The 22,671-nt window shown below is 46.3% G+C and overlaps 1 protein-coding gene across 1 annotated transcript in view; it reads left to right on the forward strand.

The window, feature by feature from the left end:
- Window positions 1-22,671, forward strand: part of LOC144800466 (vitamin D3 hydroxylase-associated protein-like) — a 504,232-nt gene that overhangs the window by 256,733 nt on the left and 224,828 nt on the right. The window contains exon 7 of the mRNA XM_078671682.1: window positions 2,559-2,683. Within this exon, the coding sequence (XP_078527808.1) occupies window positions 2,559-2,683 (125 nt within the window). The remainder of the gene's footprint in view (window positions 1-2,558; window positions 2,684-22,671) is intronic.

A 22,671-nucleotide genomic window follows, 5' to 3' on the forward strand; every position in this document is an offset into this window, starting at 1 on the left:
GGATGAGATAGAAGCGTTGAGAAGGGAAAGGGGGGGAGCAGGACAGTGGGTAAGAAGCTCTCTCAGGACACGAGCTGGGACACAGTCAGTCGGGGAGCCCGACTTGACTTTCTGAAGGAGTTCGAGAGATATGAGGAAATTGATGAAGAAAAGCGGAGGGTAAGGGAAGAACGAGGGAACGGAGTGACATAGAAGTTGGAGGGATGTTGGATTTGATTTTTTCAATTTTCGCTAGGAAACAATTGTTTAAGGAAGTGCAAAGAGCTTGAGAAGGGATGAGGTTGGGGTTGACCCTATCAGAAGCAACTAGATTACGAATTGTGGAGAAGATCTCCTTAGGCTTGTTGGCTGAGGAGGTAATTATCTCCAAAAAATAGGTTGTTTTGGCAGAGAGGATGGCCTTCTTGTAGTTGACTAATAAAGACTTATATTTTACACGTAGGAGAGGGCAATAATTGCGCCTCCAATGGCGTTCAGAGCGCCGAAGGTCCAGTTTGAGAGTTTTAAGTTCGTCCGTGAACCACTTTTGGGCATCATGAGGACGGCAAGCCTTAACTTTCTTTAGGGGGGCAACCAAGTCACAGGAAGAAGATAACCAATGATTCAAGGCACCTACTTGAGAATCAAGCCAAAGGTTCGACAAAAGTCATTCTATTCAACTCCGGTTTAGGTTCAGATAGTTCCAACAGGGCCTCTCTGCTGTCATTCATGGCCCGTTTGAGTGAGCGACGTACCAATCTCTTGGGATATTTTCTGTCACACAATTGGGATGATAGAGTGGTTGCGTGGTCTTTAAATCTCTCCTTGGTAGAGCAATTTCTCCAAACCCGGAGACATTGACCGAATGGTAAATTGTCACGTAGTGACTTTGGATGATGGCTGTCGTAACGAAGTAAGGAATTTTGAGCCATTGGGTTTCTATATAACTCAGTTTCAAGGCCTGATGGCGGTGGTTATGATCAATAGATCCAGAAACCCTAGCTTGTTTTCATCATATTTCACCGTGAATTTCAAAAATTCATTTCTGCTCTTAAGCCATGTTTGGAATAGTGCAATAGACTCCGGATTACCCCGCCAAATGACAAAGATCATTTATGTAGCGCCTCCATAGACAAATCGAGTCCCAAAATGTACGTGTCAAAACATGCTCCTGCTCAAAGCCATGGACATACAAATTGGCCTGCTCAATTTTAACTCACTATCATTCACTATTTTGCACTGCACTTATCATTCCTACACAAACTATTTGCTCACATCTGTAGGATCATATATAGCTGAACAACATAAAAACATCCACGCGCTCCCCTTTCCTTCTGAAAGGGTTACAGCCCTTAGTGACACCAGTGTGTCACTAGGAGTAGACGCAGATGATGAAGCATGTCACCAATGGTGAGTGATGGGAATCTGTCCTTTTTAAAGTTATTTCCCCATGTCTGTTAAGTGGGGGATAGGTTGCAGTTTTTCTAGGTTCCCTGTAGGCTTCAACGCACGTTTTTATGAGTGAGACCCGTGGATATTGTGGTTTGTATACATTACTTTACTTAATGCCATATAAATGTACTTTGATGACACACGCACGCACATGCACATTCAAGTTATGGTGATATGGATTTAAGAATAGTATCTATATTTATCTATATGGACTTACCTTCACGATATTTTGGTCCTTGATATTTTGGCTACTATATTTTGGTAGCTGGGAGACCCCATGTGGGTAGCTGTGCGCATTATAAGTTTAATTACAATACAACAATACAACAACAAGTAGCATAACATTTTGGATTCGTATATTTTGCCATACAGCCCATTGAGAGCTTTGTAGAACACATATTTGGTTCTCACTAAAAGCAGAGGGTCCTGAGCAGTAAGAAACCCGAAGAAAGTAGGTAGCATCATCTCATATCAGGTAAGTTGGCCAACCTTCTTAGCTCACCGTTTACAGTAGACAATCAAGGAAAAATCACATAGGGAGGTGGACATTTACCATTTGGTTATGAGTTTATGGGCTAAACCACCCTTTGTCCCCCTACATTGGCCTGTAGGGGAAAGAAAAAGTGCCTTTTTCCTTCTGTAAAGCATAACTTGAGATATCTCAAGAAACACGTTAGCTGACTGATTGTCCCCAATATATAATGATGAACAAGGAAAGAAAGGAAAATTAAATCAAGTGCTCTGTATGAAAATGTTATATGGTCATCAGTCTGTGTTGCCTCTTCTCGATGGAGCAGACAAAATATCATGTATAATGTGTATAATGTGTGTAACTCCATACTTTTGCCTCCCAAAGTAGGATGCACTTACATCATCAAGAGAAAGGAAAGTAGTCTTTAGATAAAGTTTGTAGAAGGAATGAGTTCCCATTTTCCCAACCACTTGAAGCCAGCATATGCCCTACCAGACAGCTCATGAGTACAGACAGGCCATGATGGGTTGATCAGAAAGCGGATCTTTGAATCGCATGGGAATGATGTAGAGCTATTATTACTGAATTGTCTTTTTCACATCTAAACAGTTGTTTTATGGTTGACGACAAGTAATTTAATTCTCATTAATTTTAGTGCCACCATCACTTGGGCCAATGGCCAGGGATGTTGATAGCCTGGTATTGTGCATGAGAGCTCTGTTATGTGAGGAACTTTTCCGCCTGGATCACAATGTGCCCCCAGTTCCCTTCAATGCTGAGGTAAGAAACATCTTAAAATGTATGTACCAGGACACCATATCAAGAGGATCTCTCTCCTCACTCTGGGTTTAATATGAAGAATGCTAACATTTATATACTTGCAACACTATTCAACATAATTATTTTTTAGTATTTATATTAGTATTACTTTATGAACTCCAAAATTCAGTTCACACATTTGAGGCTGGAATTCTCTGCCTCAGTCTCTCTTATCTTTTCTTCATGAAGATTTCCACTGCTGGTATGAAGATCTTCATACACAGAGGTATACATTTTGTCCCCAGGAGGGACAAGGGGAAGTGTTCGGGAAAATAGGGAATGATTACTGATATATGGATGATATTAATGTCAATGAAAAGAGGGGCTTGGAAGTGTAGTGACATGCCAGTACTACAACACAGGAAATATCCTGACAACTAATTCCGACATCACACAAGCCAAAAAAGACTTGCCCGAAGAACAACTAAGGGCCTGCGTACGATCTCGCTAGGAAAGCCCTCCGTACAACTTGGATCTGGAGGGCTTTCCCAGCGAATTGTGCTCGGCGAGTCCGAGCGACCGAGTATGATGCACTGTATGGTGACGGACTCGGTTCGCTCGGACTCCCATTGAACTGCCATACTGTGCATGCCCGCAACATATGGGGCACGCCACACTCTGCATGGGTGAAAAGGGGGTACACATGGGTACCCGCACAAGACTGAGTGGGAGGTCCCCAGATGAATGGGAACCTGCTACAGCCCCCCGAAGTCCAATTCCCACAGCCGTTTTGTCTTGCTGAGATCGAGCCGATACAGCTGTCCGAATTGTGCATCGTACTCATTTGTTCAAAAGCCAGGTCCATGGCGCGGCATGATTCAGCTGCAAATGAGTCGGACTGACAGGATCGGGTCGACGCAGACGAGATCTTTGCATTGTACTTGGTCGTTTGGAACGGGCGACGATGCGGTCGGAAACGTAGGCTCCAAATCAGATTTGGTCATTCGGGAGCCCATCTGGAGGCCTTCCTAGCGAGATCATACTCAGGCTGCTAGCCTTAACCATGCATGTGGTAGTTAAGACTAAGCCGACTAGTTTTCGGGATGGGCGGGGAGAGAGGAGCGAAGCACAGGTAAGAGGGGTTTGTGTTAGTATTTAGGAGGTGGGAAGGGTTCATGGTAGTTTTTAAGGGCTGGGAGGTTCAGGGTAGTTTTAGGGGGTGGGAATGGAATGGGATAGTTTTTAGCGGGGTGATGGGGTTTGGGGTAGTTTTAACCAGTTTGTGTTAGTTTTAGGGGTGATGGGGATGGAGTAGTTTTTAGGGGGTGGGAGGTGTTCGGGTTAGATTGCAGCATTCTGTAAGGTCTGGAGTCTGCTGAGGAGCTGGGTGGAGATGCCTGTGTAGAGACCATTGCCGTAGTCGAGGCAGCTGGTGACGAGGACCTAAGTGATTGTCTCTCTGGTAAAGGTAGCGATCTATTTGAATATTCTGCGGAGCATGCAAAGTGTGTGGAAGCAGAAGGAGGCGATTGTCTTAACTTGTCATTTCTTGGTCAGTTGGCTGTTGAGGATAATGCCGAGGTTGCGTGTGGGGTTAGTTTGTGTGGGTGTGAGTCCGAGTTCTGCATGCCACCAGCTGTGGTCCCATGTGGAGGGGTTCTTCCAAAAGATCAGTACTCGAGTTTTGGCAGAGATTAGTTGGCCGCAGTTGTCTCTCATCCATTCAGCTACATTTGTCATGGCAATCCAGAAGTTGGTTTGGGCATTGGAAGGGTCCTTGGTGAGCGAGAGAATCAGTTGAATGTCATCTGCGTAGGAGATTATGCTAAGTCCATGGGGTCTGACGACGTCTGCAAGGGGGGTCAGGGTGCTGAACAAGGTGGTGCTGAGGGATGATCCTTGTGGTAGGCTGCATGTGATGTCTTTGAGTGTGGAAGTGAAGGGAGTCAGTCGGATGATCTGTGTGCGTCCTGTAAGGAAGGAGGTTAGCCACTTGAGGGTGTCTTGCTGTATGCCTGTGTTGTGGAATCTGTTGATGAGGGTGTTGTAGGAGACTGTCAAATGATGCAAATCAGTTGAGGAGGATCAGGGCAAGGCTTTGCCACAGTCTTGGAGTGTTCTGATGTCATCAGTGACAGCAATCAGCACGATCTCAGTGCTGCGGTTGCCATGGATGCCTGAGTGAAATGATTCCAGTAGGCGGTCTTGTTCCAAGAATTTGATAAGCTTCTGGTTGGTGGTTTTCTTGAGAACTTTGGTCGGGTAGGGGAGCAGGGAGATCGGACGATAATTTGAGATTGTTGGGAACAGCAGAAGCTTTATTTAGGAGGGGTCTGCCTTATGCATGTTTCCATCTCTCCGGGAAGGTTGCTGTGGAGATAGAGGTGTTGTGGATGCTGGTGAGTTGTGTCATGATGGGGTTCTTTGCGCCGTTGTTGAGGTGGTGGGAGCAGGGGTTGGTAGGTGCCCTGGAGTGGATGGAAGACATGATGGCTGAGGTGGTCAGGGTGGTGGGTGGTGACAAGGTGGTGAGGGTTTAGTTGGTGTTCGCTTATTTGTTTAGGTCGTCTGGGTTGAGAGTGGTGGGTTGGAGGTTGAAATTGTTGTGGATGTTGGTGATCTTGCTGTGGAAGTAATCTGAAATGGTGTTGCAGAGAGGGGTGAATGGTGTTCTATGTGGCTGTCTGGTTGGAGAATTCTTTGACTATTTTGAAGAGTTCCTTTGTGTGGTTTGAAGCAGAGTTGATGCAGTTGGTAATGCAGCTTGATTGCCGGTGGGGTTCGTGGTAGTGCACCATTGTTTCTCCAGTGGGTGGCATTTCTGCTTGGTGGTCTTGTGATCTGGGGTGTACCAGCTGGCATTTTTGGGGATCTTTGTGGATTTTGTAGTTTTCGGCTGAGCAATTGTGTTGGTGCTGTTGGTGATCCAGGTGCCGAAGGTCTGGATGGTCTGGTTGAGGTCTGCTGAGGCCTCGGTTTTGGAGGTGGTGAGGACATGTGACCATTGGGTTTCACATGACCTTGCTCCAGCTGTGGTGTGAGAAGATCCGATGCCTGGTGATGGTGCTCTGGGCATTGGTGATGGTGAAGTGTACAATAGTGTGGTCAGCCTGGGGGTGTTCTGTGGTATGATTCTGTTGCAAGAGGTGAAAATGGGGTTGAGTGTGTGTCTGGCTTTGTACTTGGGTTTGGTGACCAGATGGGTGAGGCCGAAGTTGTTGACGTTCTCCAGGAGGGCAATGGAGTTGGCATCACTGGGGTCATCGATGCGTGAAGTTGAGGTCGCTGAATAGGATGTGGTGAGATTCTATTGCTGGGGGGGATGAGATTCGGGAAGGCATCACAGATTGTTACTCAAGGTCCTAGGGGTCTGTAGGCGAAGGTGCCTTATCGTGGTCTGTTTGTTGTAGGAAGTTTTGGAGTTCCATGAAAGGTATGGGGTTGCTGTTGGTGAGGGTGCATCTGATGGTTTCCTTGAAGATGGTGGTGACACTTAAACCTTGTTTGATGGTGGGGTGTGGGGGTATCATTTTGTATCCTTCAGGTGTAGGGGTGGTGATGTCAGGTTTTGAGGAGGGGTTGAGCAAAGTTTCGATGATGAAGACAACGTGCCTGGAGAGCGTTATAATGGTGTCTCAAGATTTATGTAGTGTGCAGAGTGTGCGTGCATTAAGCAAGATAAGTTCAAGTTCAAGTTCAGTAATTTGTATAGCGCACTACTCACCCAGAGGGTCTCAAGGCGCTTGAGTGAGGGTGGGTGCATCATTTATCGAATAGCCAGGTTTTTAGCTGCTTTCTGAAGGAGAGGTGGTTCTGTGTGAGGCGGAGGTGAGTGGGGAGAGAATTCCAGGTCTTGGCCGCTAAATAGGAGAAAGATCTTCCTCCCATGGTGGATCTATTGATGCGCGGGATAATGGAGAGGGCTTGATTGGATGAACGTAGTTGGCGGGTGGGTGTGTAGAAGGATAGTCGTTTGTTGAGGCATTCGGGTCCTAGGATGTAGAGGGCCTTGTGTGCGTGGGCGAGGAGACGGAACGTTATTCTTTTGTTGACGGTAAGCCAGTGGAGATCTTTCAGATGACCGGAAATGTGAGCTCGACGGGGGATTTCCAGTATGAGTCTGGCTGAGGCGTTTTAAATGCGTTGGAGTTTTTTCTGTAGTTTGGCAGTGCTTCCGGCGTAGAGGGTGTTTCCATAATCTAGTCGGCTAGTGACTAGTGCGTGGGTGACTGTCTTTCTTGTTTCGGTGGGGATCCAGCGGAAGATTTTTTTGAGCATGCGTAGGATGTTGAAGCATGATGAAGAGACGGCGTTGACTTGTCTGCTCATCGATAGGGAGGAGTCTAGGATGAAGCCCAGGTTATGTGCGTGATCTGTAGGTATGGGTGCTGTGCCCAGAGCAGGTGGCCACCACGAGTCGTCCCATGCGGAGGGGGATGATCCTAAGAGAGGACTTCCGTTTTGTCCGAGTTTAGTTTTAAACGACTGTTCTTCATCCATTCGGCTACTTCTTTCATTCCATCGTGTAGATTGGTTTTGGCGGTGTTAGGATCTTTGGTGAGGGAGAGGATCAGCTGGGTGTCGTCAGCGTAGGAGATTATGTTGAGGTTGTGTTGTCGCGCAATGGATGCGAGGGGGCTCATGTACACATTGAAGAGGGTGGGACTGAGTGATGATCCTTGAGGTACGCCGCAGATGACTTTGGTTGCCTCTGATTTGAATGGGGGGAGGCCGACTCTCTGGGTTCTTCCGGCGAGGAACGAGATGATCCAGTCCAACGCTTTTCCTTGTATTCCGATGTTGCTGAGGCGTTGTATGAGGGTGTTATGACAGACTGTGTCGAAGGCGGCGGAGAGGTCGAGTAGGATGAGGGCAACTGTTTTCTCCGTTGTCCAGTAGCGTTCGGATGTCGTCTGTAGCCGCGATGAGTGCGGTTTCGGTGCTGTGTTTGGCTCGGAAGCCGGACTGAGAGGGGTCCAGTGAATTGTTGGATTCAAGGAATGCGGCAAGCTGACTATTGACGGCTTTCTCGATGACTTTGGCCGGGTAGGGGAGGAGAGAGATGGGGCGGTAGTTCTTAAGTTCAGAAGGGTCCGCTGTAGGTTTCTTCAGAAGGGCGCTGAGTTCGGCATGTTTCCAGCTTTCTGGGAAGGTAGCGGTGTTGAGGGAGCAGTTGATGACATCGCAAAGATAGGGTGCGATGATGGAGTCTGCTTTGTTGAAAATGTGGTGGGGACATGGGTCGGTTGGTGATCCTGAGTGGATGGAGTTCATCAGGCGGATGGTGTCTTCAATCGTGATTGGGTTCCAGGCGCAAAGGTTGTGAGAGTGCTGTTTTGGTTCGGAGGTGGGTGGAGTAGCTTGTTCCTCGGACAGGTTTCCAAAGCTGTTATGAATGTCGGCGATTTTGTTGTGGAAGAAAGAGGATAGGGAGTCGCAGAGGTCTTGGGAGGGAGTGATGTTGTTGGTCCGAGCGGTGGGGTTGGTAAATTCTCTGACGATGTTGAATAATTCTTTGCTGTTGTGGGTGTTGTTGTCGAGTCGATCCTTGAATGCTGATTTCTTGGTGGATCGGATCAGTTGGTGGTGTTTGCGGGTGGCGTCCTTGAAGGTGGTCAGGTTGTTAGTGGTTGGGTTTTTTCTCCAAGTTTTCTCGAGGGTACGACATAGCTTCTTGGATTTCTTAAGGTCATCGTTGAACCAAGGGGCCTTTTTGCTACCTTGTTTGATCTGGTGGTTTTTCAAGGGTGCTAATTCGTCAGCGCTGTGGGTGATCCATTGTGTGAGTTTGGTGGCAGCTTGGTTTGGGTCCGATGATATGGTGGGAGGGTTTTGGTTAAGCGATGTGAAGAGTTGGTCGGTGGTGATTTTGTTCCAGTTTCTTCGAGGAATGGGTTGTGGTGGGATGTGAGTTGGGGTTTCTTTGTAGCTGAAGTGAACGCAGCTGTGGTCCGTCCAATGGAGAGCCGTGGTGCGATCGAAGGAGATGTGTTTGCTGGAGGTGAAGATAGGGTCGAGCGTGTGTCCGGCAAGGTGGGTGGGGGTGTCAACAAGTTGTTTGAGTCCGAGATTAGCCAGATTGTCTAGAAGGGTGGTGGTGTTGTTATCGTTATTCTTTTCCAGGTGGAAGTTGAGGTCTCCCAGTAAGATGTAGTTCTCGGAGGTGAGGGCATGTGGGCTGATGAAGTCAGAGATGTCCTCATTAAATTGTGTGCGGGTTCTTGGTGGTCTGTAGATGAGGGTGCCTCTAAGTGTGGTCCTGGGGTCGGTGTGGATCTGGAAGTGAAGGTGTTCGGCAGTTGCGAGGTTATCGTCGGAGCTGGTCGTGATTGGGATGGTGTTCTTGTGGACGATGGCGATGCCTCCTCCTGTTTGGTTGGTGCGGTCTTTTTGGATGATCTTGTAAGCGTCCGGGATGGCTATGGCGATGTCGGGCGCTGATGATGCGTTCATCCAGGTTTCTGTAAGGAAGGCGACGTCCGGTGATGTGGTGTCGAGTAGGTCCCAGAGTTCGGTGGCGTGTTTGTGGACCGAGCGGGTGTTCAGCAGGATGCACTTCAGGTGGTTAGGGTCGGGGCTATGTTTGGAGGGGGATGATTTGGTGTGGGTCCTGATGCAGTCGAACTTGCATGAGTGGCATGCGAATGGTCCGTGGGAGTGTCCTGGGGTAGCTACGCAGCATTGTGGGGTGCGTCCGGGGTTAAGGGCGAGGAGAGTAGCGGCGTCATACGTTAGGCGAGTGGGGTGGGTATTGCGAGGATCAGGGGGACTGGCGCTGGGCACGGACCAGGCGCGGACGGGCGTAGACGGACTTACCTTTGGCGCACCTTTGGCGCGCCCGCTGCGCGTGAACGCTGCACAGAAAGGCATCAGTCATATGTGGATAGTGGGAGGGGGAGGAGCGAGGGAGGATCAGCTGGGAGGCGGGGAGCGGGGCGGAGAGCTGGGCTGGGGGTCACAACAACAACAGCAAAATAGCTGCAAGCCAAAAGGCGACTAGGACGAGCTTGGGGCACAGTTCAAGGTATCGGCGGTCAAAACAGCAGTGAAATCGGCATGCAGGCACAGGCAGCAATGTGCATTTAATAAATAAACAATGAGCAGTCTAGCGGCACAGCCTGACAATGAACTTGAAGGCAGAGGCAGCAATGTCCAATTAATCTAGAAATAATGCGCAGTCTCCAATTAGGCAGTGGCAGAGCAGCTTAACTCAAACGAGTGCAGCAGAAGCAGTGCGAGCAGCGCAACGATACCAGGTTAGGGCTTGGAGCAGCGTGGGGAGCAACCGCCTTCGTGGATCTCAGGACGGTCACAATGGAGCATTTTTGGTTTGTTCCTTATCTTTTGGTTAGGAGCGGTGTGCGATCTTTCGTAGGCTGTGTCGCAGTAGAAGTGGCAGTGTTGGCACGTGATTGGTCCTTTAATGCATCATCGTGGGAAGGAGTAGACACAGCTGATTCATCATCTGGGTCCAGGTCTAGGAGTTCCTTGGAGTTGTACCGCCAGGTAGCGGGATGGCCAGGGGACCTGGCACTAGGAGTTGTGCAACCGTGGTGCATTGGCAAACCTCCAATTGTGCGTATTCACTGCATGGCCTCCATTTGTGGTCCTGGTTGATGTTCCAAGTACAGGCAGTGCAGGAGCAGAGAACAGCAAGCAGCAAAGGGGCAGCAGGCAGTGTAGGGACAGGTGCAGCAGGCAATGCAGGGACAGATGCAACAGGCAGCGCAGGGGCAGCAGGCAGCACAGGGACTGGGGCAGTAGGCAGCATTGGGACGGGAGCAGCAGGCAGCACAGACACATCAGACAGTGCAGGGACGGGCTGCAGGCAGCACAGGGGTAGCAGCAGCAGGAAGCACAGTAGCAGCAGAAGGCACAGGGGCAGCAGGCAGTGCAGGGACAGGGGTAACATTTAGCACAGGGTCAGGGGCAGGGTGATATAGTACCTTAAGTCAGGGGAACAGGCAAAAGAGGGGTGGCGCTGCTGCGCCTCTTCAGTGCTTTGCCGGGAACATATGGGCCTGCCCTTTTCCAAGGCTTGACCCATGCCTTTGCCCTGCCCGTGCCATGATGCGGGAGCCACAGGTAATCTTTATCCTGTCCTGTGCCGGATGGTGCTAGACAGTGACTCCAGGGATGCTGGGAATTTCTGTCTGGTCAGGTCAGGTTGACCTCAACCAACAAGTGAACACCAACTAAACCAGGTCCGGTTGGCTGGCGTAGCCGGGTGGTGGGAGGGGGTCTTCAAGTGCTCTCTAGCAATGGAGCAGACAGGAAACAGGAGGGGAGACACCTTCTGCAATGGAGGGCGGAAGGTGGCTTCCCCTCTAAATATAGACAGTTTAAAATATGATACAATTAAAGATGATGTTATCCTTTTGAGCCGGTGTGTGCTGTGTCTTGTTATTGTAATAATCCAAGATGAAGAGGAGCTAGAGGTGGGTGTTTCATATTTTTGGGAATTAAAATACTATGGGCCCGATGTAATTAATCCCAGATTACCGATTCTTAAATACCGAATCATACCGATTCGGTATTTAAGAACAGGCAAATGGGATGTAGGCATTTTCACCGAAAAAATTACCGAATCGGTAAGTTTCGGTAATGGCTAATTACCGAATCAGTATTTGCCATTGATTCTTATGGGCCTTGAAGCCCATAGGATTCAATAGCAAATACCGATTCGGTAATTAGCGAATCGGTAAAATTACCGATTTTATAAGGGGGACAGGGTGTCACTTTGACACCCTGTTGCACCCCTGTTTCTGGCTTGTGTGCCATGTGACACACATGCATGCCCTTAGGGCATGTCTGTGTGCCACATGGCACAGGTGTACATGCACAGATGTGCATGTACACTGGAATTAGTTATTTACCATGTAATAGTATTACATGGTAAATAACGAATCAGTAATGGCCTGTGGCACTGTTTTCAGTGCCACCTACATCTGTATTTACCGATTCGGTAAATTTACTGATTCGGTATTTTACAGAATCGGTAAATTTATCAAATTGGTAAATATACCGATTCTGAAAATTTGATGGCCCCTACATGTCAATTCCCAAATACCGGTCGGTAACGGCCCGAAATCGGCCGTTACCGACCGGTAATTGGCGACCTACATCTGGCCCGATGTCTTAATTCATTTTAGTTTTCACTTAACTTCATTCATTTTCCCTACCTTCTTCTCTAGGGTAATATCTAGCCCAAACGCAGAGATCTCCAGAAGTAGTTTGAAATGTATTTACAGTAGTGAATTTGGTTGCAGAGTCTTCACCCCCTTACTTTTGGGTGGAGATTTGTGAGAAAACCTAAAGGAAGATTTCTACTTAGAAATGCTGAATTACACCCATACAGAGATCCCCATCTAGTCGTATTGGACTTCCCAAGCTCTCCACACGAATCACAAATGCTTATCTTTGTGAACAGGGCCTTACATCAAGACATTCACTCGCTTTGTCCCTAGTTTAACAAATAGACTAAAATATATATCTAATTTAAATTCTGTTTGCAGAATGTCAGCCTAAGTTTTATGACATTGGAATAATGTTAATAGTCAAGCAGATCAGTTTTACCTTTTTAGGAGGGAGTGTGACCCGCTGCTCAGACTGATGTAAAAGTTCCACTTCAATAAAAACACCCAGGCACATGTACCAATGTTCTGTGTGCATGTTGTGGGCATGTATGGCTGCAAGGACCAGAGGAATTTAGTTTAGCATGGCATATGATGGAGGATGCATACCATATCCCATGACAGTGGAAGTGTATTGACTGTACTCCTGAAGCTGGAGGGTAGAGACCAAGACACTGAATTTAGGGAGGATGCAGACAGAGGTCCCTTTAGAAATACTATCAGTACCTTTCAGCTAGGGACTGATGATTAAGGACCTTTTAACAAGTTCCACTGTCTGACCGGCAAAGTGCCATGTTCGTGACCACTAGGAGACCACTGCAATTGTGGCATCCTGACTACTGTATTGCCAGATTTCTGAGGGTCCAACGGTGTGACTGCGGCAGACTTGCAGTGGTGGGTAATGTATTTCCGTATATATCAATGCCAGTGTGTACATTTCCAACTGTGTTGAATGCACACATATGCATGATATATGTGGAAAAATACCATCTACTTATTGAGAAGTCCGACCGGTATGTGGTAATCGCGGTAATGGGTACATGGTACCAATGCCCTACCTCTAATTTGCCGAGGATGGGGTTATATCCCTCAGGGTGAAGATGCTCCTGTGTGTGGACCTGGAGAAAGGGATCCACATCAAAGTCTGCTTGGAAAACCGGAAAGGGGTGAGTATGCACCCCAAATCCTTTGTTTCTGCCGACCTTTAGGTGGTAAAATCCAAAATAACAAATGATGGACAGAATGGCGAACACTGCAAACATTCCCCTCATTCACAAGGATCTGGGTTTAATCCATTCACCCCAGTTTGGACCCAGCCATATACAAATCAGTCTTGACCCTACTCCTCATGGGAACAGTCCAGGCCGAACTGCAAAGCCACATCCTCCCTGGGCCAGAAACACGCATCCTGGGGCAGGTCCTAGGGCATCATACCTCATCAGCTAGCTTAGCTTGAATCCAGTGCTGCAGTGAGCACCTGACCCACTCTAGGCATACCCTTCAAAGTTAGGGTGACAAAAAAAGGAACAAATGATGAACGGAATGCTGAACAATGCAAACATTCTCCCCCAGTCACAAGGATCTGGGTTTAATCCTGCGTTGTTTTGCTCACCATGCCACTCCAGTTGGGACCCAGCCAGTTTGATTTAATCAGCATTCTACCATCATTTGTTGATGTAGGCCTTTATGTGGTGGTCCGACCCCACGGTCGGCTCATCTGGAAGCTAACTCATAATACGAACGCACCTCTGTACCACCCTATGGAGGCTGTCTTCCCCCAAACAGGACCCCGGCAGTCAGTGATGTGCTGGTTGTCCCTCCATGGTCTTCACAAATCGCATCTGCTTAGCTCATTATACAGGGGACAGTTCACCACTGTTGGACTGTCACCACCAGGATGACAGTCCCGGGACTGTCGTAATGATGCCCTAAAGTTTCATGAGCACTGCCATTTGAGGAACGGAAGGGGAGGAAGGTAGAGTCAGAAGTTTCAGTTATAAATAGCAAGAACGGTCCTCATCAGGGCCCACCTTTTTGTTTGTCGCTAATTTCTGCTTAAGGAAATAGCAGCCAAAGTCTCCACACTTCACTTAGATAAATGTTGGATATTTCTGATTGAAGCCAGCACCATTACTATCTGCCGTGAGAGCCATCACTTTGCACAAAGGCTGTATCTAAACTATAGACAGAAAATGACAATTGAAGGGGAACCATACCAAACAAGTCCCAGGACCATAGATAATGGATCAACATCCCCATCTACAGAATAAATGTAAAAGTGGAACCCAAACAATCCCACTTTGTTAAAGTTCCAACCTGCTTCATTGACCAAGGAAGGGCGTGGTCCATAGAGTAGTTGAAGTGTTACTGTGATGCCAAGGCTGGTTGCTGCATGACTGAAAGTCTCCCAGAGTTGTAGGAACATCACCTGAAGTCTGCACAACTTGTTTTGTAAACTAAGGGTCTGCCTACCACCTAGAAGCATGCCTGTCTGCCTTCTCCAGGTAGTAAGGAGCCCAAGCTCTGGAAGGGACACTGTCCAGGAGGAGGAGCCATCTGCATCTCACTGTGTAGACCATACAAAAGAACAAACAATGTTTGGTTACAGTGTTTGCAGAACCATAATATGATGTGCCCTAAGACACCAGTGACAAAAGACCCCAATCACCATGCTTGTGACCCATTAGCTTATTTCCTGACTTGAAACAGAGTCTGAAATGTGGTCGAGAATCATAATTATGACCAGATGGTGTTTTGTTATTCCTGGACAGCATATTGCCATGCTCAACAGTGACAAGTACACATGCACATGGGATGGAGATGAGAGATTGTTAGACCTGGCACCATTGGTGTGGGTCTCCCTTCCATTATTTACTTTTTGTCTCCTCTGTGTTTGCTGGTGTTAAATGCTCTGGGCGCTGTGCCACTGCCATTCAGTCCCACAGCGCGAATGCTCCCTATTGTAAATTGACTGTATGAATTGGTAATCCTAATTGAGCCAAGGAACATGATAGGAAATCCGAATTTAGTATGCCTGAGCTCAGAATATTAAAGTGCATCTTGTAGTGAAGAGTATTTTTATATTACATGTTTGAAAATACCACTTTTAGAAAGTAGGTATTTTCTTGCCTAAGCCTTCCAGTGGGTTCTGCTGTTATGTGTATTGGCTGTCTGGTTTTAGAGGGACAGGGCAGGCTGAGCCCGACCTAGATTGAATGGAGAGATCTGCAGTTGGATTATGAGTAGGGGTGACCCTTTGATCTGAACAGAGCTGTGCCTGGCAAGGTGGATGATGGCGCCACCTCCCACTGTGCATCGATTGGCAGACCCCCTCTTCCTGAAAGGCAGGATGCAGCATTCTAAACAAAGAGCTCCAGTACAACACCAAACTGGTTCTGGCTGGGTTCAGGGGTTTGTGACTTTTGAGAACAAAGACTTTTGGGGTATAACTATCTGTGCTAAAACCCCTACATGGTGTGTTACTTCTGGATGTTAAGACGAACCTATGTGTGTAACTAGAGGGAAACGACTGTGAAACTTTCATCCATCTTGCTGAAGCAACTACACAAGGGCCTGATTTGAGCTTGCCTCCTGCTGAAGTCTCAGGGACATTAGACTTCACCCATCAGCCGCCTGGATTCCTATTTGAGGGGGATTCTACTCACAGGTGAGGCCTCTGTTGAAAATTCCAGAGCCTCTGGTTCTACTGCAGGGAACGCGGGCTGAAAGTAAACATTATCGCAATTGTGGGCCGCCACAGCTGAGGAGCTGTTGCCGCTGAGAGCTCGCATTTGCCGTACTATGAAAATCATCACTATCTCAGGCCACTGCAGCTGTGCCGCTGAATGTCTGCATTTGCCGTCCTATGAAAATCATCGCTATTGCTATTGGGGGCCGCTGCAACTAAGGAGCTGTGCCGCAGAGTGCCCGCATTTGCCGTACTATGAGATTCATCGCTATTGTGGGCCGCTGCAGCTGAGGAGCTGTGCCTCTGAGTGCCCGCATTTGCCGTCCTACGAGAATCATCGCTATAGCTTTTGTGGGCCGCCGCAGGTGAGGAGCTGTGCCGCTGAGTGCCCGCATTTGCCATCCTACGAGAATCATGGCTATCGCTATTGTGGGTAGCTGCAGCTGAGGAGCTGTGCCGCTTAGTGCCCACACTAGTCACCACTTCAAGGATCTTGTTATCATTTGCGTGTGCCACTGGGTGCCCACCTTTAAGCCCCATCCCAGGATTATCGTGAGTGCCCGCTGCGGACCACTACAGCTGGGAGCTGTGGCCGCTGCGAGTCTGCCTGTCATCCTTGCGGCTTCCTTGTGAGGCTGCGTGCGTGCCCCTTTAAATCTCAGCTACATTGTGCATCACCGGGTCGCGTGGACCCTGTCCTCGAACGAAGTTCGTTCCACACCCTTTTTGAGTGCCTTCATTGATTTTGAAGTGAATCTGTAATTATGTGCATTGGGGCTCCTTGAGCGCTTTTAGCCTTGTGTTCAGTCTATATAAAGAAAACTATTTTTTCTATAACTACTTGTGGTGTCCGTTTGTAGCGTCTCTCCTGCGTTATTGTGCATGGTCATGAGTGCTTCACAAACTGCCTCTGAGATAGGCTTGTCTGCTCGTGCTATGTTACCACAGGGTTGAGCAGGGGTTATCAAAGGGTGTAGCCTGCTTGCCCTGACTTAGGAAGAAGGATCCCTATTTGGACCCCGGCGCCAGCCGCTGCCAACTAGAGATCCCCATTTCTAACAGATATGTTATGTTACATTTGAATTATCTGTATCTACAGGATATATGAGTTCATTGTTCACAGCTTCACTTATTCTTTATGTTTCTGAGTCAGGAGTGGAAGAGAGAAATTCAGTTTGTATTAATATGTGTTATTTCCCTCCTACAGGGTCTCCTATAAATCAGATTTGGGCCTTCCAAGATGACAAGATATTGTTATTAAAATCTGCTTTTATATAGCACTTCATATCACATGTCTATCGTTTCAGACACTGTCAGTAACATGTTATTGGGATCCAATTTAATATAACTGAATTTATTGATATTTAAATGACAGAAGTGTGAGTCAATCTTGCTGCAATTCATATGTCGACCTGCAGGTGTGTGGTAAATAAGGGTATTGAGTGTAAAGTGTATTTTTAGGGTTTAGATAAATAAATAAATAAATTATATATATATATATATATATATATATATATATATATATATATATATATATATATATATATATATATAAATATATATATATAAAAATATATATATATAATTATATATATAATTATATATATATATATATATATATAATTATATATATAATATATATATATATATATATATATATATATATATATATATATATATATATATATATATATATATATATATATATATATATATATATATAATTAGTACAAAAAACTTGTAACACAAGGCTAAAAGCGCTCAAGGAGCCACAATGCACATAATTACAGATTCACTTCATAATCAATAAAGGCACTCAAAAAGGGTGTGGAACGAACTTCGTTCGAGGACAGGGTCCACGCGACCCGGTGATGCACAATCTAGCTGAGATTTAAAGGGGCACGCACGCAGGTCGACATATGAATTGCAGCAAGATTGACTCACACTTCTGTCATTGGTGACAGTTCCAAGATGCCAGTGTCTAATTGCAGCTAACAAGCTTGCAGGGTGGTTGCTGCGCCTTGCTGAGGTTGTGGGGCGTGCCTGAATACCTTTATCACCATATGCCCATACCCACCTCTAAACCCTAAAAATACACTTTACACTCAATACCCTTACGCACCCCTAAACCCTAATGGTTCTGTGGTAAGAGTTCAACACTCTGAGCCACCTTGTTGACTGTCTTAAGATACAGAAAATATACTGTTTGCAGGTTCTTGGTAACCACTAGCTTGCCCTTTGCTCATTTAACACAGTGACTGGCAGATAAGGTGCCCTGGGTCTGTCTTACCTGAAATCTAGCTCTTAGACACAAGAAGTAACCTCAGGAAAGAAGCCTTCTATGTCAACACCTGAGGCTTCAGGTTCAGTGCTGTAAAGCCTTTGTTGCCCCCAAGGCTCTTTCGGCCACTCCTTTAACTTTATTTTAACTTTTTTTAATTCAGTTTAATTTAAATTGTAACTTAAATTAAAATTAATTTACCTTAATAGAGAGAATAACTTGCAACCAAGCGTATAATACATCAGTACAACTGTCGCTTTCAGGAGGAGGCTAACATTTAAATAATATAGTGTATGGAGCTTACAAACATGCATAAAAGAGCCTCAAGAATATTTGCAGGATGAGGAGATGCTTGCCATGAACAAATATCAAAAGTGCTGCTTTCTGCATGGCTCTAAGAGCTTTTAGGTTTGGTCTGGTTCTACTAGACTACAACACAGTAGGTTTTCCCACGCATCTGACTTTACCACACATAACTTTACCACACAGGAAAGTATAAATCCTATTGTAATTTTTGGTTTTGGGAGGAGTCCCCCAAACCACCAATTTTTATAACATAACTTGTTTTTATTTGTATTGGGGGAACCACTCCTTTTTAAATTACCTTTACATCCCTATGCCCCTACCCCACCAAAACCCTAAAATACCCCTACCACCCTATACCCTTAACCAACCATAAACCCCAAAATAGACTTACCAACCAATACCCCAAACCACCCGTACACCCTAAAAATACCCTTATCAGCATTTTTTTTCTTCATTTTTATTGGCATTTATTTAATAGTACATTCAACACATCTGCTAATGCAGTTGATATTGACTTAGAAACAAGATCGCACAAGTATACACTATGCTGAGAATGTGTAGGCCTAGAGTATGAAAGCACCCAATTCAGTCTTTTAGTTGGTGACAGTTCCAAGATGCCAGTGTCTAATTGCAGCTAACAAGCTTGCAGGGTGGTTGCTGCGCCTTGCTGGGGTTGTGGGGCGTGCCTGAATACCTTTATCACCATATGCCCATACCCACCTCTAAACCCTAAAAATACACTTTACACTCAATACCCTTACGCACCCCTAAACCCTAAAAAAATCCTTAACACCCAATACCCTTAACCTCCCCATAACTCTAAAAATACACTTTCCCACTCCTAAACCCTAAAAACTGCCTTACAATCCAATACCCCTACCCACCCCTAAACCCTAACAATACCCTCATAACCCATTACTCTTACCCCTAAATCCTAAAAACACCCTTACAACCTATACCATTACCCACCCCTAAATCATAAAAATACCTGTGTGCACCGAACACCCTTACTCTGCCCTAAGCCATGCAACTACCCTTAACACTCTATAACCCTACCCACCCCAAACCCATAAATGGCTTGGTGTCTGTGTATAGATATATACACACACACTCAAACACATATACTTCCCTTAAATAGACTTACAGTGCATAGTAATGGTATGCGTGGTAAAAGACCCAAAAATTAATGCGTTGTGCATGCATGCATGGTAAAAGCTGTGTAGGCACTGCATGGTAATTGCTGCACTATAAAGGCTGCTTTCCAACTTCACCTTTATTTCACTCCAGCACCTCAATCTATAGACAAGGACAAAGGCAGATATGGGTCTACACTTACATATGGGCTGGACACCTTATTTTTAAATTAATTTTTCTTTCCAATATGATTCTTTGTCTGAAGAGCACCCTTCTTATACCAACTCCATGTTCAAAGAGGATCTGGAGTTTCTTATCCAGTTAGAAAAGACCAAGTTATATATCTTTATTAAGATTCTTTCCATGAAAATGGAGTTATATCTCTTATTTACATTAAAAGAGGATCTTCTTGACACTAAGCCACTGCAATGGAAGAAACCATGGGGCATATTATAAAGGATCGGTGTTAAAATTATCGCTGTTTTATCGGCAGGAAACTGCCAATAAAACGGCGATAATGGGCTTGATAATACGCCCTTGTTAATTCCCATAGAAGCCCATGTTCTGATGTTAACATGGGCTTCTATGGGAATTAACAAGGGCGTATTATCAAGCTCATTATCGCCGTTTTAACGGCAGTTTCCTGCCAAAAAAACGGCGATAATTTTAACACCGGTCCTTGATAATATTATTTTATTTATTTATTTATTATTTATACAATTTCTTAAGCGCACTACCACCTGACAGGCATCTTGGCGCTGGTAACTCTGAGACCATATCAGCACAGGAGGGGATCAAAGCGCAGGCCTAGTTCATAGGGAATAGCCAGGTTTTAAGGTTCTTTCTGAACGCAAGCAGCTCCCTATGTTGCCGCAGTACAAGCGGTAGAGTGTTCCACAGCCTGGCTGCGGCCACCCCAAATGTTCTGCCCCCTGCCCTGACTTTGTTGAAGCGTGGTACTTTTACTGACATTCCTTTCGAAGAGCGAAGCTCTCTGCCCCGAACGTACCACTCAAACATTAGCTGAAAGGAGGTTAGACCTTTTCTGTGCAGGGCTTTAAATACTAGACACAGAGATTTAAATTTAATTCTCTGTGCCACTGGCAACCAATGCAGCTCCGTAAGTGCTCCAGAGGCAGAGGTCCGCCTTGACCAGCCTAGTACCAACTTAGCCGCAGCACATTGAACCCGCTGAAGCCTATCTAACAGGAATTTGGGGGACCCAAGGAGTAGAGCATTACAATAATCTACCCGACTAAGTATGGTACTACGTGCAATTAGGGCACGGGCTTGAGGTGGTAAGAGGGGAAAGATCTTCCTCAAGGAGCGCATAATCCCCAAACAACAGCTCACCACTTTCCCCACATGCACCTCCAGGGAGAGGTCACAATCAAATGTGACCCCTAGGTTGCGAACTGTTTTTACCGGCAAGCCGGGGTTGGGGAACTCTGGTGGCCACAAATTCGTGGGCGGCCCTTCCCTGTTCTTATGCATTTTAAAATGCATCAGTTCAGTCTTAGCAATGTTAAATTGTAAAGAATTCTCCTTCAGCCATTGTGTCATATCTCCTAAACATCTGTGAAACCCTTCTGCTGAGATGGACTGCTCTCCCTCCAGGGAGAGAATGAGTTGGGTGTCATCAGCGTAATTGATGACTTTGATGTTATAACGCTTGATGATCTTCAGCAGGGGTCTCAAATAGACATTAAAGAGAATAGGGCTGATGGCCGAGCCCTGAGGAACCCCATGAGGGACAGGAGTAAAGGCAGATTGGTAGGGAGGAAGGGGTACTGCTTGCTGTCTCCCTGAGAGAAAGGAGTGAAACCATCTCAGGGCCACCCCCGTGACTCCCATCTCACTCAGCCTCCTCAACAAGATGTTATGGTTGACCGTGTCGAAGACGGCAGACAGGTCAAGCAGAATCAGCACTGCTGCCTGACCCCTGTCTGCCCGCCTCCGAAGCTCATCCATAACGGTCACCAAAGCTGTCTCCGTTCCATGGGCTGGTCTGAAGCCGAACTGCTCCTCCTCCAGATGTTTGGCCCGTTCCAAGTGTGCGGACAGTGTGCCACTCACTACCCGTTCAACTACCTTGGCTGGGAAGGGGAGGAGGGATATAGGTCTAAAGTTTTTCAGACATTCAGGATCCAGGGAAGCTTTTTTTTAGCAGAGTTGTTACAAGTGCCTGCTTCCACTGACTGGGAACCGCCCCTTCTACAAGAGACTGGTTACAGATCTTACACAGCAGTGGGAAAAGCTCCACCCCGAATTCCTTCCAGTTTTTACAAGGTAGTGGGTCAAGGGGGGAGCCTGACACAATACTCTCCGCTAACCTGCAAAAGTCCTCGATCTGGAGAGGGGGAAACTCCGAAAGAGCCTCCCAGACAGGCTCCTTTGAGCTGTCATTCTCCGACGGCCCACTCCTGTCCTCAATAGGGGCCGGCTGTTCAATTGTTGCCTTCAGAGGCTCTGATGTCTTCCCCAACTCCTCAATAATAGAGGCAACTTTTTTACAGAAAAAACTGGCAAGATTATCACAGAGCCTCTGAGATAGCAAGATATCATTGGCACAGCACTCTGGGTTTGTCAGAGTATTAAGAATTTTAAAAATACAGCGGGAGCTGTTTGAGGCTCTAAGAATCGCAGAGGCGAAAAAGTCAGCCTTCGTTCTTTTTATGACCTTCCTGTAGTTCAATATTTTTGCTCTCCAGGCCTTTTTATCCTCGATTAAATATTTCTGCCTCCAGGTTCTCTCAGCCCGATTACAATCAAGCTTCAGTGTTTTAATTCTTCCCCAAACCAGGGGGCAGATGGCCTTCCTTTACTCTGAAAGGATTTTTGAGGCACCAATGAGTCGAGGATCTGAGTGATATTTTTACAGAAGGTGAGGTAGTTATATGCCCCACTATTCTTTGTTGGAGATAATTGACATTGAATTACCAATGATGCAAACTATGTACCTAAGGACAGTTTGACCTATATACCATGTAATGCTTTTTTCTTAATGTCATGTTTTTTCCAAGGCCATATGGAAATGGATAGTTATGTCTATCCCTTGCCAACCCATAAGGCCATAGGATTCCACTTTATCAACTTATGAAAGATTGGAAAGAGACAACTTAATAGGCTCTGCATACCAGCTTGGAGACAGTCAATGTGGTGGTTAGGTCTGTAGAGTCTGGTTGAGTCCCACAACACTTGGATTGAAGGCACTGAACTAAAATTTAAGTAAGGAGACTAACATTTGGGGCACAGAGATATGCCCTTTGATCACAAGAAAGCTCAGAACTACTGCTTTTGCCCTGTCTTAGTCCTCAAGCTATCTTCCTTCCCCCAAAGCTACCAAAACTTAAATCATGTAGAGTAGAAGATTAATTATTTGTCAGTATTCGGGTGCACAAAATTTAAAATCATTCATAAGCAGTCCATTGCAAGATTGGTCACTAAAAGCCTCACGTACTAAGGG

Source organism: Lissotriton helveticus, chromosome 1_2, assembly GCF_964261635.1.
Source record: "Lissotriton helveticus chromosome 1_2, aLisHel1.1, whole genome shotgun sequence".
In the NCBI taxonomy this organism is placed as follows: domain Eukaryota; kingdom Metazoa; phylum Chordata; class Amphibia; order Caudata; family Salamandridae; genus Lissotriton; species Lissotriton helveticus.